Source organism: Neolamprologus multifasciatus, chromosome 15 (genome assembly GCF_963576455.1).
Source record: "Neolamprologus multifasciatus chromosome 15, fNeoMul1.2, whole genome shotgun sequence".
NCBI classification, from domain to species: domain Eukaryota; kingdom Metazoa; phylum Chordata; class Actinopteri; order Cichliformes; family Cichlidae; genus Neolamprologus; species Neolamprologus multifasciatus.
Window position 1 is genome coordinate 2,438,643 of NC_140453.1, and position 18,910 is coordinate 2,457,552.

Consider the following 18,910-nt stretch of genomic DNA (forward strand, 5'->3'; position numbering starts at 1 on the left):
TAGTGTTTATCACTGTAATGTATCTCCTGTCAGAAATTCTCTCAGAGTAATGTGCATTTACAAGAGTAAAACGCTGGAGAACAAGGGAGGTAATTAGCTCCCTTGTTAAGAGTTTTTATGGTAGTATAATGTAGGTATGATTTACAGGCTTACAGTGCACAGTTGGAATAACAATTGAACCAGTCATTTGGCTCTGCTGTTGTAGGAAACAGTAAATTTACACTGCTGTGCTCATTTTGTGTGGTTTGGTTTTTTTCTGACGTGACTTTACAACCTGGGTCTGGATTCAGCTAAAAGACAAAATGAAAAAATAATAATGTTGAGATTTATGAAGCGCCTTGAGGCGACATTTGTTGTGATTTGGCGCTATATAAATAAAATTGAATTGAATTGAATTGAATTTGAGCTGAATTATCAGCAGAGCTGTAAACTGGCAGCTTGGACAGGATGGAGGAAAACGCCTTTGAAAGAAATGAAAAATTACGTTTTTATGAAATGATTTGGCTGCACAGGGAAAATAAGGATCAGGAAGTTTTGTCCTCTTTGCATCGATCGGCGTGCAGGATTCTATATTAGGAAACCCAGAAAATCACTTTTCATGTTCCAACCTGTGTATTAAATGTAGTGTGTCACGGTGGGGCCTGAGGCTGGCTGGCCTGATCCCCTCCACAGCTTTCAGCCTAACTACAACAATGTTTGTCTTTATTAAACCAACCAGACCAAGCTGCGCTGGCTGTGTGAGGAGGTGCGCGAGCGCGACACTAGAGAACAGCGCCTGAGGAGGCAACATCAGCAGACCAGGGATCAGTTGAAGGCCCTCAGGCAAAGCCGCGACTCAGAGCAGAGAGCTCTCCTGCAGCGCCTGGACCAACAGGAGAAGCTGATGCACTCTCTCAGCACTGAAAAGAAAGGTAGGATCTAATTGGAGAAACGCCTTCATGTTGATTTCACTCACACTCGGGATGCCCCTGCACAGCATCAGGCGACACAAATCACAGTCGTTCGGCCTGTAAAGGCAGCTAGCAGCTGTTAGAGAGCACAGGATGAGAAGTCCTTTAGTTCTCCATGCTCTCAGCATTCACGAGGGTGAGAAGTTGTACTTATCATAGCCAGCTCTCCATGAAAGTCTCCTCTCTCTCTCTAATGGTTGCTTTTGATTAACGCAGCTGTCAGACTCCAATCTCCCGTTTTCATCCTCTCACATTTACATGTAATCACACCATCATTAAGAAAGTAATTCAGCGCAGGCGTGTGACAGAAGTGTTTTCGTTACTCACTGTTTGTTGTGTTTTGCTGTAATGGATGCTGGTGAAAACGACTGTGTGTGTGCCTGAATCATTGTTTTTTGTTTGTTACGATGGGGCTGACTGTTTGTAGTTGCAGATGTTTGAGAAAGAATCTTAATGGTTTGTGAACTTTGAGCCTCGCGTGGAAAGATGACTTGTTTTTTGACTGAATTTCTCCTAACGAGCTGTAACTGGCAGAGGAAGAGAAGCTTGTTTTCAGCGCTTCGTCTGAACAATACGGGGAAATGAACCTAATTTGTGTTCCATTATCAGAGATCTAAACACACAGGGGGACTGAAGACAGCTGGATAGCTGGGTATGGTCAAGGAGATGGAAACAGAGTTAGCTATCTGTTTACATTTTTCTTTTCTTTCGAGTAAAGTGATTGGACAATTCAGTTAATGATACACGCAAGATCACTTCGATCACCTTTGGAATCGGCTCCTCCTGCCTCTGGATCAGCAGTTTGAGTCTGCACTGCAGTGATGTGGTCTCTTTAGTAGTTAGAGCTAAGAGTAATCTTTTGTCACAGCAGCAGTATCTGAGTATTGAAGGTGTGGATTTTATCACCTCTGCTATAAACTCTGCTTCTCAGCAACGGCTGTAATTACACGGTGCATTTTGCAACTACGTCCTCAACCATGCATTATGGTAAATACTAATTAATGAATATTCTCAAAGGGGGAGCTGTGTTCTCGTGAGCTCTGAGAGCTGCTTGTTTTTATCTCAACACATTAGCCATTATTGCCAGCACTCAGCGGAGACATTGTGTGGTGTACAGGATTTGTGTCAGATTGCGGTTGCGGTTTGTGTATTTTTCCTAAGACCTTTCATCACTTGTGCAGTGCTCCCTGTTGGCCCTTTCCCTTAAAAACAGGTCTGCAGTGTATGTGTGGAAACAGCTGTTCTAGTATTACAGATCCTCCTGCAGCTGAGAGGGGCTGGACGTGTCGGTCAGCGGAGACACTGAGCTGTGAAAACGTAGTGTCACAGTTACATGTTTCAGATCATCAAACCAGTTTTTAGATTAGTAAAGAGAACTTGAGTAAATACGATGATTTTGACCGCATGGCATTAAAAACTGTGTCATTCTGTTAAATTAAAACCACAGAATCTCATATTTCATGGCTTTTCCTAAAATGGGCTTATTGATAAAGTACTGAAACTTGGGGTGTGTGGGGGGTAAATAAATATGAACACTTATACTTAGAACAACCAAAGACGCTGCTGTGAAATTACCGATTACATCACAATGGTTTACACACATTTTTTAAACTTTAAGGCTTCCAAAATTAGCTGGATGTGATTCATAAATATGTAACTACAGTGGCCAAATATAAAGTAAATAAATAAATCCAGATCAGAGCAGCTGATCGAGGTGACGAGGTTGCGCGGTGTGGTCGCAGGTTTGGTGATCAGAGGCAGACGTGAACTAGATGATAAACTTTGACTCTTTTACTTTTACAGTAATTAATAAAAAAAATGTTTCTTATTTCTTTTCTTTCATTTTTGTGGCTAACTGTGAGGTCAGATTTAAAAAGGAGGCAATCAGCTGTTCAGTCTTTGTCACAGTGTTTATTGTAGCGCAGCTACAAACGTGTAGCTGCGCTACATCCAGAATAAACTTAACTCTTCATAATGTTCTTTTTCTGTAATACTTCAATTATTTGCTAGTTATTCTGTATCACTTATTATCACTTATTAGTTAATTGTTTTGCCCTGTTTAACTTTATAATCTGTAATGAAATTATCAAAATCATTTATAAAACTAATGAAAACCCTCAAAATGTTATTTTAATACTTGTTTTGTTGAATCTTAAATTTAATTTCAATCTTAAATTTCAACAATTAGAAGGAAATTAGTAACTGAAATGATTTATTTGCCATTTCTAGTGCTGTGGTAGGATGGAGTCAAAATTAGCCCTCCTGGTGCTTCTTATGAGTTAGGGTATAATGGCAGTTCTAGTGTCCGGGGAAGCTGTTCAGACCAAGCTGGATCTGTGTGAAAATGTAATTATAATAAACATAATAACTGGTTAACTCGCGATAAGTGGCAATGAGTCTTTGAGATCACTGTGGAGGAATTTAGTCCACCCTTAGCAGAATAGTTTGAATTCAGCCACGTTGGAGGGTTTCCCAGAATGAACGGCATCTCCATCAGAATGAAGTCCAGACTTTGACTAGTGCGCTCCACTCGTGGATTATTGTCCTGCTGAATAATCCAATCAATCTTTAGGGCATTAAAACTACCTGGATTTTCTGATGGAGAGCAGAATTCATGTTTCCATCGATTACAGCAAATCATCCAGATCCTGAAGCTGCAAAGCAGCCCCAGAGCATTTCATTTATTTATTTATTTATTTATTTCACACTTGGTACAACAATTCAAACCAACCAACCACACTTTCTATCAAAAAGCACTACAACCATGTGTGAAAAGGAGCCTGCCCCCTATCTACAATCCAATTTATATTACAAGTGGGCACCAAAAATCAGGGAACAAACTAACATTAACATTTATCTCCGGTCCTAACCCAAACCAAACAACACATTTACAATCAGAATATACCGCTCCACATAGTAACAAGGAGAAAAATAAAATTAAAATAAATAAAACAAAAAATTATAATGGATCCTTTTTCAGTGAACTCCAATTTCATTCACATTCTTCATATTGAGTTATTGTTTTAAGCATGTAACACTTTTTAAAACAATGTAAATTTATACAATTCTTTAAATTATAATGAAGTGAGTTCCACAGTCGTATACTTCTAACCGTTGGACTCATTAATCTTTGTGTAGTCCGAGCTAACTGATGCTTAAAATAAAATTTCCTTCTGCTATCTTCTCCCTCTGAACACAATAAAAATACTCTTTGTAAAAATATGATTTTTTGCCTTAAATATAATTAATAGTGTCCGTAGTTTCACTAAATCTCCTAATTTTAATAATTTTGATTTTATAAATAATTTATTTGTATGTTCTCTATATTTAACGTTATGAATCATTCGTATCACTTTCTTCTGTAATAAGTTTAGAGGTTTTATAGTATTCTCATATGTATTCCCCCAGACTTCAATACAGTAACTAAAATATGAGAAAAACAATGAAAAATATAAAATGCGTATTGTTTTATAGTCTAATAAATCTCTTACATTTCCCAAAATATAAATGTTTTTAACCATCTTCTTTCTGATATACTCAATATGTGATTTCCACGTCAAATTTTCATCTACTATTACACCCAAAAAAACGAAATTCAGTAACTCTATCAATCAATTCTCCATCAATGGACATAATGGCTTCAGCCTCCTTTACACGACTGCCAAATATCATGAATTTCGTTTTTGTCAGATTCAAAGATAATTTATTTACATCAAACCATGTTTTTAAATCATAATTTCAACCAAATCGTTCAAATTCTCTCCAGAGCAATAAAAATTTGTGTCATCTGCAAATAAAATAGAATTTAACCTTTTTGATACGTCACAGATATCATTAATATATGAATTGAAAAGTTTAGGTCCCAAAATAGAACCTTGAGGAACGCCACATACAATCTTCAATCTTTCAGAGATGTTACCGAGATAATGTACATATTGCGACCTATTTTCTAAATAACTCTTTAACCAGTTCAATGCCACTCCTCTCACACCAGAATTGTACAATTTAGAAATCAAAATATAATGTTGTAACGTATCAAAAGCTTTTTTAAAATCAACAAATACCCCAACTGTATATTTATTATTATGGGTTGCAGATGAAATATCGTCAATGAAAGTCAACAATGCTAATGCCGTTGATCTATTTTTACGAAACCCAAATTGATTTTCATTTATTAGTTGATATTTTTCAATAAAACTATCAAGTCTTTCGAAAAGTTTTTCGAGCACTTTTGAAAACTGTGACAAAAGAGACACTGGCCTATAGTTGTTAAAACTATGCTTATCTCCTGATGTATATAAGGGTATCACTTTTGCCACTTTCATTCGATCAGGAAATACTCCTGATTGTAACGAAAGATTAAAAATATAGCAAAGAGGAATACTTATACAATCTAAAGTCTTTTTAATTACAACCATGTCTATACCATCACAGTCAGTAGATTTTTTATTTTTTAAATTTTCTACAATTGCACACTACCACCACCATGTTTCACTGTTGGTATGCTGTTTTATGCTACAATAACTGGATACATACCTTTTAGAAAATACAGCTTTTGTTTTGTCAGTCTTCAGAATCGAGATGTTTTTGGCAAATTTGAGTCGAGTGAACTTTCCCATGGATGTCACTTTTGCCCAGTCTCTCTATTTATGGTTGAATCACAAACATTGACCATGGGGAAGCAACAGTAACATTGTCAAAGGAGCTTGAATGAGCCCGAGAAGCTTCTTGGATGAGAGGTGAAACGTCTTCAAGTAACTTAAAGAAGTCCAGACGCTTTTCTTTGCAAGCTCCTTTGACTACGATGACCTGGATGACTGAGAACCTTCACAGACAACAGTAACATTATTATGTAAATTATCTTTGTTTTACTGTTTCAGTAAAAGAAATCATTGAGCCAGCGACAGCCAGTGATCATAATTAAACCTGTTTGGTGCTACAATCAACAAACATAAGCAGTTTGTTGCTCGTTTACCTGTCGGGGTAAAAATAATCCATCAGCACTGCACAGCACCAAGCTGTGTTTGGATTAGTGTTCATCACATGACCAGAATGTAATCAGTATAAAACAAATCATCTTTTCTTGTGTTCTTGGAGGTTAGATGTCAGAAAATCACTTCTCCATTTAAAAAAGAAATAATATTTTTTATTATTACTACGTACATTTAAATGGTTTAAGTGAGCAGCTCGTGAATGAAGCATCCTGTTACACTTAAACTGCAAAATGATGCAATTAGTAATAGTTGTCTCCATCAAGAAGCTGTATTGGTTTCAGATATTAAAAACATTCAGCACCTGCACAGGTTGACCAGGCATCACAATAGAAGCTAGTATTATTTGGCCTGGCCTTACACAGCTCATATGGACCACAGATGTTACTGTGACATCTGACAACTCATTCCATCATCTGCACCATCTCTTCTTACACACTGATGTCATTCCAGAGCTGCTGGAGAGAAGTCGCAAGAAAGAGGAGGAAATGAGAAGTCTTCAGGTTAGTGTAAATATAACCTGAAAAATATCAACTAATATATATATATGGGTAGTTTGTGTTTAAGTTGGCAAAGTGCTGTGCAGAAGTCTTGAGCCACCCATCATTTCTCTTAACTTTATAATAGGTGCAGAGACCCATTGGAACATATGCAAACATACATGGAAATACAGCAATAAGACAAAACCGAGTTTGTACGATTCTACATGCTTGAAAGTCGGTCAGTATTTTGGTGTGACCATCTTTCTTCTTCAGCACAGCCTGAACTCTCTTATCATTTATTTAAGTCGTCTTCAGGAGCACAGTGTGTTTTGCTATTACGATATGCTTTTACTGAATAGGCAGTGTGTCTGGGGATCATTGTCATGCTGGAAAATGAAGCCATTACAAACTATTGCTAAAGAAGTCTTAATTAAAAATAGATAAAAACCATTTTAAAATAAAGTATGGCTCCTTGGAAGCTAAATATAAAGAAATGAACTGGAGACTGAAGATTTGTGCACAGTGCTGTATGTCTGGGTTTTGGTCATCTGAGCTCTCTGAGGGTGTGTTACAAACATTACTCCACAGCTGTAGGCCTGACAGACTCCTTGCTGCCGAGCTCGGACAAGTAGCTAATTACTGCGGACAAGATGGCTTGGAGTTTAAAAGCCACTCGAGGCCTTGTTTCTGTCTTTCAATACTACACTTGGCAGGACACCAACCCACCTAGTCTCAAGTGGACTGGTCCTTTATTCACTATTAAACAGCAAGAAACACACGCACACACACCGGCAGCGAACCGTCTGAGGAGAGACTGTCTGGCTCTGTTGTGTTACGGATTCTGCGGGCTCGTCTGTGGCTGCATAATGGCACCTGCCAGAGCTCGTGCAGCCTTTTAGACACCACCGAGCTTTTAATTATGAAGGCTGAGGAGACAGAGATGTAAAAAGAAAAGACGGTGTGAAGGACGTAGAGTTAAAAAAAAAAAGTTGGGGGTGGGCTGAGGCGGAAAAAAGTCCCCCTGTTAGAAACCATCGACACATTACAGGAACAGGAGAAGCAGTCGGTTGGAGGGAAGAGCAGGTGTGCGTTTGAGTGGCAGATAAGAGGCACAGCATCACTTATGCATCGTTAGAGAGGGAACATCAGTCAGGAGCTGGATGAGCGGCGAGAGCGGTTTGTCTTTGTGCGAGTGTGTCGGTGTGTGTGATAAGAAGTCTGCTGTGTGCTACAGACTCTCCGTAGCCCCTGCATTTCATTCCCTTGTTACCCGTTTGTTGGAACACACTCTTTCTCTCTTTTGTCAATTTTTTCCTCCTACACGCTAACACAAACACGTGGTTTCTCTCTGCTCAGCCACCATTTTGAGCCGTTCCCTGGACTCGCTGTCTGAAATATTACATGCATTTAACGACCGGTGCTGCAGTTCAGTAATGTTACTGTGTTTGTGTTTTCTTTAGGACCGTGTTTTGGATCTGGAGCTGGTAAGATGTGATGTTTGACATCATTTTTCTGTTATTTTTATTATTAGTTATTTCCCAGGTTTTCAGCTGTATTTGGCTCAGCCGTGTAGGCAGGTTCACCTAAGGCTGTGTTTGCCCAGCAGCCCATAGAGGCTAACACAGAAATGATTTCTTTAGTCAAGGCTCAGAGCTCTGTTAATCATCATCACTCTTTCTGATGAGGTTAAGAACCAGGCTGCACTGACAATGCAGCATCGACCTCACCGTCTACCACTAACATCTCTAATAAGCTATTACGTGTCAGCCAGAAATTAATTAGCGCCGCTGAAAGAGCGTATTGACCCAATCACTTATTACTCTCTTTTAAAAAATAAATAAACGAAGCCACCCGAGCCACGCTGTCCATCCATCACTATTATGCAGCATGCTTGTCTACTTCAGGCTTCAATTAGCTGTTACAAGAAAGAAGGAAGAAATAGCCGGACCACCAACATCATTTTTGCTTACTGCAATCACAAAGTGGCAGGACACATCGACCCATCTGTCACCAGCCTGGGAAATGGGGATCATCAAGTAAATCTTACTTGTATGTCAGCGTGCCATTCAGCGCAGCAATCAGTGTGACGCCTCGTAACAGCCGGCTCTTTGATGCTTAAATGCTCCGTCTGAATGTGAACAAAAAGGCTATTGAAGGTACAGTGAAGAGATGAATAGAAGGGAGTGCAGCTAGAGTAGTACTTAATTAAAGATGGTGCTGAGTGTGTTGTAACAAGTCCTCAATTAGCTTTTGAATTGACCGAGCTGTATGACATCATGTCTGTTTAAAGGTACAGTCAGTAACTTTTTGAGGTTATTTTACAGGAAAAAGAAGGTTACTGTACTCATAAATATCCATAAAATTGTGTGTAATTACAACTTCTAACAAACTGATTTCATCTCAGAAACTTATAATGAATCTATTAAAAACACAGAGGGTTTGCAGTTTGTGGATGCCATCATGTTCCTCCACCATATTTGAGTACAGTGCCCAGGAAGGACGTCTCCCTTTCAACTGATGGTGTCTTAAGTTTCAGAAAAAAGAAAGATCAGAAAAACTCAGGAGGGTTTTCTCCAAGCATGACATCCCGGTGCATTTCAGACCCAGCAACACGCTCAGACAAAAACTGGTTCACCCGAAAGACAAAACGCCAAAACACAGACTTAACAATGTGGTGTTTGCTGTACAGCAGCGAGGAATGCCCAGACCTCTACATCGGAGAGACCAAACAGCCACTTCACAAGCGCATGGCACAACACAGAAGAGCCACCTCCACAGGACAAGACTCAGCTGTCCATCTGCATCTTAAGGTCAAAGGTCACTCTTTCGAGGATGCCGATGTTCACATTTTGGACAGAGAGGACAGATGGTTTGAAAGAGGAGTGAAAGAAGCATCTATGTCCACTGTGAGCGACCATCTTTGAACAGAGGCGGTGGTTTACGACACCAACTCTCTGCCATCTATAATCCAGTTTTGAGTTCCTCCCCAGACGCCTTAACGCCCACTCACATCCTGGGCCATCTGACCTCAGGAAATCACATGATAAGGTGGGGCCAGGTTTCACAATGAACTCACCCGAATCTCTGGCTGATTGGGACCCACACCCAGTTCCACACCTTGGCTCAGGCGATTAGAGGATCATCAGGGGGTCCTTTTGTCCCTCTGTGGGGGGAAACTCCCAATAGGTTTATATCTGGGACTCTCCACCATTTGACCTTAGAACTGAAGAAGCTTCTCGGATGAGAGGTGAAACGTCTTCAAGTAACTTAAAGAAGTCCAGACGCTTTTCTTTGCAAGCTCCTTTGACTACGATGACCTGGATGACTGAGAACCTTCACAGACATAGTGTCTTAAGTTTGTAGCTGGTTACATACGCACCAAAGGCAGAGGAAACGCTGTGTGCCATGGAAGGACATTTGATTTCATACCTTCACCTTCATACTCTGAACTCTCATATATTTTTAATGCCACCGTGCTTTTGTTTTTGTTGCCAATAAATTGTTAGAAAGCATCATTTCATGTAGAATGTGGCACAGCTCAGCTCCACACGTTGTGCAGAGATTTAGGCGTCGCACATTGTTCAGGATGTAGATAGATTATTGGCTTTTTTTGATGCCGTCTGCCACGCGTCGGCTCCTTTTGGGGCGTATGTGGTCAAGTACAGAAAAACATCATATTTTTGCTCGTGCTTTCACCTTGAAATGTGTTGAAACTTTTATTTTGAAGTCCATCTGGTATCTGGGTCATAAATGCATTTACAAAATAACTTTGGACTGATGTGTGCACAGTCAGAATTCAGGTTAATTTTGTATGCTCCTACTCCACATTCAGTACTGTCATGTGGGAGGGTATAAATAATACATAAATGTGCTGCTAACAGTATCAGCCACGGACGCTTGTTTAGCCAGTACATCCGTTATGTGTGCAAATACAAAGGCGTCAGTCGACTCTGCAGAGCAGTTACACCCACGAACATCCAGCTGTGCAACCTTCATCGGCGATTATCGTTTAAGATGAACCTCGACCTGGAGCGACGTCTCATTTCACTCTTATTTCATCGACTTTTCCTTCCTCGCTGTTGCTGTTTGATCTTTTTTGTTGGCCGTAAGTGGGAAGTGCTGACGAACGAGGAAAACGTGGCGAGGGAAAAGGAGAGGCAATTAATGGAATTGGGAAGTGGCCCCAATATTATTAATCATTAAATCTCCACGTGTTGTTTTGGTCTTGTAGCATGTGTGTCTACGTGTTTAGGGTTTTTGGGGTTCCTCGTTGTGTTGTTGGATTTACTGACATCTGCGTCGGGATCACTTGGATAACTTATAATTATGATGTTAAAAACACAGATGCTGTTTTCAGTTCTGACAACTTTCAGTATCTTCCATTTACATTTGTTAAATATTCGTGTGTGTGTGTGTGTTTTCTTCTTTTTTTAAGAATACAAGAGTAGCCCTGGATCACTTTGAGTCTATTCCAGAAAAACAGCTTCTTATGGAGAACTTCAGAGACTTGGAGGTGCGGATCACATATAATCTAGATTACTTTTTTATTTGACGCGCAAAAATTAACCGAGTAACTGCACAATTAGCTCTGAGTCACATATAAGAGGATTAAATCCTATAATTATGGATTATTAATTGCAAAACCATGGAATTAATGCTTTACTAACTTTACCACTGCACAACTGATTAGCAGGACAAAACACAAGAGCCAGTTAAACTTTCCATCATCGTAACATAAGGAGGATTCCCTCATTAAGCTGCTGCAGCAAGACAGTCAAAATGCATCTCCCTATGGGGCAGGGATAGCTCAGTAGGTAGAGTGGTGGCCCCATGATCAGAAGATCGGGGGTTCGACTCCACTGAACGGCTACCCTGAGGTACCCCTGAGCAAGGTACCGTCCCTACACGCTGCTCCCCGGGCGCTGCATTGGTGGCTGCCCGCTGCTTCACTGGGTGAATGAGTTAAATGCAGAGGAGCAATTTCCCTATGGGGACTAACACATACACATTATTATACCTATTGTCAAACTCTAGCACTAACCTAAATGGCCTGATCATCATTTTCAGTATAATGACAGATGTTTATTAGCGAAGGTCTCAAGTTCCTGACACAAACAGTGAAGCATTGAAACAGCTGAAGGAGGCTCAGCACTGGGCAGATGTGACTAATTGCATCTTCCATGGTTAAAGCTCCGCATCATGAAGCAGCACGACTCAGCAGAATCATCACTGCTAAGTTTATTGTCAGAGGCCTAAAAGTATTTTATTCCTTTGCTCAGCTGTCTAAGATAAGCTTAGCTGTTGCTAATCTGTTTGCATTAGCAAAACAAGCAAAGACCAGGACCGCCAAAGGAACCAATCGGGGCAGTGATGACGTGATGTCCAGAACAATGTCTCAAACAAATGAAGCTAACTACATTTTTAAGAAAAACTTTAATAGTGTAAAAATAAATGAAAACCAGTAGAAAGAGCAGGATTACATCCATATGAAGCTAAAACGAGCACCAAACTGTGAGTCAGCCGGACGTTGGTTTCAGGTCAGACTGTGCTGAAAGCAGAGAGCAGAAAAAGACTTCAGTAAGTAAATGAAGGATCGAGCCTCAGCAGGTTGCTTCTCCTCAGTGCTTCACTCACCAGCATAACAACAGCTTAACTGCATCTGTGTGAGTGACTCAGTCTAACCTGGCAGAGACGCAGAGCCTTATCTCACGTTGACTCCGTGCACACCAATACCAGTGTGAGTTACACTCGATTTTAGCTAAATAATTAATAGTTTATTGATTTTGCTTTTTGCTTTTAAGGGCACGTTTGCTCGTGCTTATTTGGGCTTTTATTATTGATAGCGAGGTAATCTACATGTTAAATTCTTTGTTATTCTCATTGCTGATCAGTAGTCAGTGTAAATCTATTTGATACGTCCAGAGCTCTAACTGAACCTTAAATAACTAAATATTTGTCTTGTTTCACAATCACGCCCACCTGTGTGTAGTGCTGTCACATCCAGGTATTGTGCAGTTTGCTGAGTCCTGCAACACTTGTGTGTGAGTGTAGTGGACTGCCAGGCTCTAATTTACTGTTATAGGAAGCACTCGTGAATTCAAAAGATTAGCTTGTGCACTTTGACACCACTACTATTTATTCAGTTCTCTGACTAATTAACCCAAAAAGATTGTTTAGATTCTTGGGCTTCTTTTCTTTTCTGCCTGTTTAGAAATAGTCGCACAATCTGATGACACAGCTTCTGTGTTGTGTGTCCAGGACTCGCAGCAGCAGAGGGAGATGGTAGAGGAGCGCTACGCCAAATATAAAGAGATCGTCTGGGACCTGCAGCACCAGCTGGATGAGTCCAAACGCAGGATCCAAGAGCACAGAGTACGATAGACACACGGTTGCAGTACCTTGATGCCTAACAAGAGACGATACTTTAGAACAACAACCTACACTTTTTCTATTTCAGTCACTAATTGCGGCGCTTTGTTCAAACAGCAGCTGTTTGGATAAGGATAGCCTGACTTTGAGAGTCGGTTATGAGTCTCACCCACACAGATGCCGGTGTGCGCACTGCACCTCATTTAGCCTGGAGAAATAGTTTGTTGCTTTATAAGAAAGCCCTCCGCAAAGCCAGAACAGCTTACTACTCATCACTGATTGAAGAAAATAAGAACAACCCCAGGTTTCTCTTCAGCACTGTAGCCAGGCTGACAAAAAGTCAGAGCTCTGTTGAGCCAACCATCCCTTTAACGTTAACTAGTGATGACTTCATGAACTTCTTCACAAATAAAATTTTTATCATTAGAGAAAAAATTACCAATAATCATCCCACAGATGTAATATTATCTACAGCTACTCTTAGTTTCATTGATGTTAAGTTAGACTCTTTTTCTTCAATCGATCTTTCTGAGTTAACTTCAATAATTACTTCCTCCAAACCATCAACGTGTCTTTTAGACCCCATTCCTACAAAACTGCTCAAAGAAGTCCTGCCATTGATTAGTTCTTCGATCTTATATATGATCAACCTATCTCTAATAATCGGCTATGTACCACAGGCCTTCAAGGTGGCTGCAGTTAAACCTCTACTCAAAAAGTCATCTCTAGACCCAGCAGTCTTAGCTAATTATAGGCCAATCTCCAACCTTCCTTTCATATCAAAAATCCTTGAAAGAGTAGTTGTCAAACAGCTAACAGATCATCTGCAGAGGAATGGTTTATTTGAAGAGTTTCAGTCAGGTTTCAGAGCTCATCACAGCACAGAAACAGCTTTATTGAAGGTTACAAATGATCTTCTTATGGCCTCTGACAGTGGACTCATCTCTGTGCTTGTCCTTCTTGACCTTAGTGCAGCATTCGATACTGTTGACCATAATATTCTATTAGAGCGATTAGAACATGCTGTAGGTATTACAGGTATTGCACTGCAGTGGTTTGTATCATATCTATCTAATAGACTCCAATTTGTGCATGTAAATGGAGAGTCCTCTTCACACACTGAGGTTAATTATGGAGTTCCACAGGGTTCAGTGCTAGGACCAATTCTGTTTACATTATACATGCTTCCCCTAGGCAGCATCGTTAGAAGACATAGCATACATTTTCACTGCTATGCAGATGACACCCAGCTCTATCTGTCCATGAAGCCAGATAACACACACCAATTAGTTAAACTGCAGGAATGTCTTAAAGACATAAAGACTTGGATGGCCACTAACTTTCTGCTTCTTAACTCAGATAAAACTGAGGTCATTATACTCGGCGCTGAAAAGCTTAGAAATATGGTATCTAACCAGATTCTTACTCTGGATGGCATTACCTTGGCCTCCAGTAACACTGTGAGGAACCTTGGAGTCATTTTTGACCAGGATATGTCCTTCAACGCACATATTAAACAAATATGTAAGACTGCGTTCTTCCATTTGCGCAACATCTCTAAAATTAGAAATATCCTGTCTCAGAGTGACGCTGAAAAACTAGTTCATGCATTTATTACTTCCAGGCTAGACTACTGCAATTCATTATTATCAGGATGTCCTGATCGGGGGTTCAGGCTCACTGAAAAGCCTTCAGCTAATCCAAAATGCTGCAGCAAGAGTCCTGACAGGGACTAGAAAGAGAGAGCATATTTCTCCTGTTTTGGCTTCCCTTCATTGGCTTCCTGTTAAATCCAGAATTGAATTCAAAATCCTGCTCCTCACATACAAGGTCTTAAATAATCAGGCCCCATCTTATCTTAATGACCTTGTAGTACCATATCACCCTATTAGAGCACTTCGCTCTCGCTCTGCAGGCCTACTTGTTGTTCCTAGAGTATTTAAAAGTAGAATGGGAGGGAGAGCCTTCAGTTTTCAGGCCCCTCTTCTGTGGAACCAGCTTCCAGTTTGGATTCAGGAGACAGACACTATCTCTACTTTTAAGATTAGGCTTAAAACCTTCCTTTTTGCTAAAGCATATAGTTAGGGCTGGACCAGGTGACCCTGAATCCTCCCTTAGTTATGCTGCAATAGATGTAGGCTGCCGGGGGATTCCCATGATGCATTGAGTTTTTCCTTTCCAGTCACCTTTCTCACTCACTATGTATTAACAGACCTCTCTGTATTGAATCGTATCTGTTATTAATCTCTGTCTCTCTTCCACAGCATGTCTTTTATCCTGTCTTCCTTCTCTCACCCCAACCGGTCGCAGCAGATGGCCCCGCCCCTCCCTGAGCCTGGTTCTGCCGGAGGTTTCTTCCTGTTAAAAGGGAGTTTTTCCTTCCCACTGTCGCCAAAGTGCTGCTCATAGGGGGTCATATGATTGTTGGGCTTTTCTCTGTATCTATGAAGCGCTTTGAGGCGACATTTGTTGTGATTTGGCGCTATATAAATAAAATTGAATTGAATTGAAATTGAAATTTGCAGCTCATATGAATAAATGAATAAATTCGCACAGTGGTAACATAGCATGGCTGGACAGAGCGGGACAGGCTCTGGGGGTGCCACTAATGTACCCCCCTCCCCTTCCCCAATAACAAAACAAAACCAAAACCCCAACTTGAATTTGCCACTCACTGTTAATTGCTGCTGCCATCCTCTCTGTTATAAAGCAGCCGAGGGAGTCATCAAGACATCGTTGTTGACAGCTGATTGCCATCAGCAGTTTACAGCCTCCCCTAAACAGCCATACAGACACTTTTTAAATGGCTTTAATCTGCCAGATTACCCCATTGGTTTGCCAAATGACTCCTGCGTTGAGTGATAAGTGGCGATTGCATTAGCTTAATAGCTGCTGCCCACTCGGGGTTTGTTTAAGGAAAAAGGATGGATGAAACGTCTTTATAAGACTTCCATCTTAAACAGAGGCAGCAGTGCTTACAAACAGCTTCCACGTCACGTTTAGCCGAGGCTCTCGGACTTTTCTGCTCAGATTATCTCTTTGGTCCGTCGCTGCTCTGGCCTCGTAGGACATCTGGAAAGTTAGCAATCCATATCCTGAGGATAAAAGACAACAAGCGCTCCGTGTCATACTTTAAGCAGCCGCTGCACCTTTGTGGACCTTGCAAAAGAACCACAGAATATTAAGGGATTTTTTCAAACTGCACACTTTACCCAGCGTTTTTGGAGACCTGTAAACTTGTAAGTGTGGCAGCAGAGGTACACAGCATTCAGCCACAACATCAAAAACACCTGCTTTCCTCCTGCCTCCTAAACAGCCTCTGACATTTGTGGCGTCTGGCGCTGGGACGTTGGCAGCGGATCTTTCGGGCTGGGATGTTTTGTGGATCAGGTTTGTTCCAATAGATGCTGGTATGCCCAAGACTCTGATTTGTATTACTCAAGCTGTTTCTGAGCAGTTTTTCTTTTTGTAAAATGATGGAGGGAAGCCCTCTGTGCGTCAGTGCCTTGAGGCGGTGCAGGTGGGGTGGTCTCTGTTGTCTGCATGAGTGACCAAGTAGGTGGCCAGGTTTTGATGTTATGACTTTTTGGCGTATACTTACTGGAAAGACTGAGATTGCTTATGTAAATCATTTAGTGGAGCATTTTTGATATGCATACAGGTATTTTGGGGACCCAGACAGCAGCCCCTTTCCTTTAGCGTGGTGCATTTTTCTGCCCAAACTCACTCAGATGGTTTATTTTAGCTATAACCTAAGAATCCTGCACACTTCACTGTGATCATTGCATGGCGTAAAGGAAATTTTACATTATTGTTAAATTAAGCACACTCATAACGTCTCACCAGCTTCTTGATGGATTGTCCGTTCGCTTAGTTCGCCGGCTTTTTGCATCTTCACATCACGAACTCTGCAGATCAGCAAACTGCCGTCTGAGGCTCAGTGATGTAAAGGGCTGAATAAAGTAATAGAAATGCATCAGCAGCACAGACCGTAGCCTCCAAAACAACCATACAGCTGATTCGACATCTTTCTAAGACAGTTTCAATAAAAACTGGAGTTTATCTCCTTCACGGAGGCTGGATTTATAGCAGGACGGCTGCATTAGATTACCTTTATCCAGATGTATCATAACCTGACAGCAGAGTGTATGCACCGACGCCATCCTCAGGCTCACTACGACTATAAATCTCTTGAAGGTTTCTTTCCCCTTCCACCCAAAGAGCTGTTGTGTGCGTTTGGTTTTGTTTGTTGTAAATCTGGTGTGTAGCCTACGTTCTCGTTACCATGTCCTCCTCTTCCAGCACGAGAAGTTGGATGCCACTTCCAGGAGCCTCAAACTGGCTGCTCTTTCTTCCACTATCAAAGGCTCCGGCACGTTCCTTAGCAGCTCGCTGAGATCTGACACACTGTGTGAGTACGGAGCAGCTCTGACAGCCTTTCTCTTCTATGCTTTGATGGGAGTCGTGTATTTCCTGCATTTCTGTATTGCTGATCATTTGAAAATATACAGTATGGCGTATTTTGGAAGAAAATGATTTCACTTGTAAAATTATTGTCAAAGTATTCTTATTTTTCTAAGTAACTGCATCCAGACTGTAGTGAAAAGGATGTTTCGGTGTTTCTGATCTGCATTCATTTCAGTATAACGCTCACCAATAACCCAAATTTCACCATGTTACATTCAGGGCACAGTCTCGCTTTCATTTAGTATGTAAACATGGCAGCCGGCGCTGAAACTTTCCATCAGTGCTCTGGAAATGAGTCTGCCTGTATCACTGCCAGTGGCTCCCAGCCAAAATCACTTGTAGCACTTTCCTAAGCCGCTTACAAATATTTGGCTCAGTGCGAGAGGAGCGTACTTTCTGTGGCTTTGTGTCCATTTTACCTCCGAGATTTATGGAGGCCAAAACATGTTCGCGGCTGTTTAACACTGGTGTTAATATACAGACTAATTACCACACATAGTCGACTTCCTCGGCTGCAGCAGGTAGTGCAAATCATATTTTATGCGCCTTGTTAGTGAGAAATGTCTCGTTTTCAAATGTCGCGCTGTGATTGGTTAGTAAATGAAGCGGGACTGTAACTGTGTATCCTTTCTTCTCCCCTCTGCCACAGCGCCTCTCAAACGCCTGACCACTTCAGACCTGGACGACTCCAGAGTCGACGGGGCCAAACCTCTCGCAGATTAGTTCAACCTTTAGCAAACCTTTATCTATCTCTACAAACACACACACACACACACACACACACACCGACTCTACCTGCTGGTGCTCATCCAGAGCGAAACGTAGTGAGAGGCCTTGCACTCGACGCTAATCCTCCATGACTACCTCAGCCAGGCAGTCGGCGAATGTGCTCGGGACCGAGACTGTGACATTTTATTAGAGCAAAACACTTTAAAACATGAGCTAAATATCTGCACGCTGTAAATAGTTTAACTGTTATTTATAATCATGAATGTATTTCAAAGCAAAACGGTTTCACTGTTCCATGTTCTTGTCTTGTTCTAGATATGGTTAAATGTCTGTTCTGCTCTTATCATCATGTGTTTCTGCTAAAAGACAAACTCCATAAATGAACTCGCAGTGCCTTCTGAACAATATGCAGTTTTTTTAAACTAGCGCGATGTGACAAATGTTTTTGTGTGTGCGTTTCCATCCAACGAATGAGAAACTCTTTCTATGTTTTGTATACTGCAGTATTTATATTTGTAAGAAAGAAGGAAACGAGCACAGTTAGGTGGTTATTTTTGTCATGAAATATGAAGGAAGTGTATGCACTGTGAATAAATCTGCATGGAGCTAAATGTCTAGTTTTCTATGCACACTTGATGTCCCCTTCATTTCAGACTGAAGTGTTTGCTTTGCAGCAGCTGAGAGACTCCAGCTACTCCCAGCGGTATCTTTTGCTTTCAGCTGAAATCCTTCAGAGGGACAACCTAAAGCCACACACGAGAGGAACGTCCTTTTAATTTACTGCTCGGCTGTTAAGGCAGAAATACAGTCCCCGGTGCGTGAATATTAAAAAATGTTTACATAATCTTTGTTTGGACATTCTGTGTTTTGCACGGGTTGGTTGTGTACAGCATAAAACCAGATGTCACTGGATTCTGGCAGA

General features: G+C 41.0%; 1 protein-coding gene across 13 annotated transcripts in view; it reads left to right on the forward strand.

Annotated features, from left to right (window-relative positions):
- Nucleotides 1-18,910, forward strand: part of cep128 (centrosomal protein 128) — a 55,695-nt gene that overhangs the window by 36,584 nt on the left and 201 nt on the right. For 11 of the 13 annotated variants that reach the window (XM_085132139.1, XM_085132130.1, XM_085132134.1 and 8 more), the window contains 7 exons: nt 719-911; nt 6,395-6,444; nt 7,884-7,907; nt 10,859-10,936; nt 12,682-12,795; nt 17,095-17,203; nt 17,909-18,910. The exon at nt 17,909-18,910 is cut by the window's right edge and continues 201 nt beyond it. In XM_085132139.1, the coding sequence (XP_084988265.1) occupies nt 719-911; nt 6,395-6,444; nt 7,884-7,907; nt 10,859-10,936; nt 12,682-12,795; nt 17,095-17,203; nt 17,909-17,982 (642 nt within the window). In that variant the 3' untranslated portion in view covers nt 17,983-18,910. The remainder of the gene's footprint in view (nt 1-718; nt 912-6,394; nt 6,445-7,883; nt 7,908-10,858; nt 10,937-12,681; nt 12,796-17,094; nt 17,204-17,908) is intronic. The other 2 variants (XM_085132141.1, XM_085132137.1) reach the window with 2 other exon arrangements.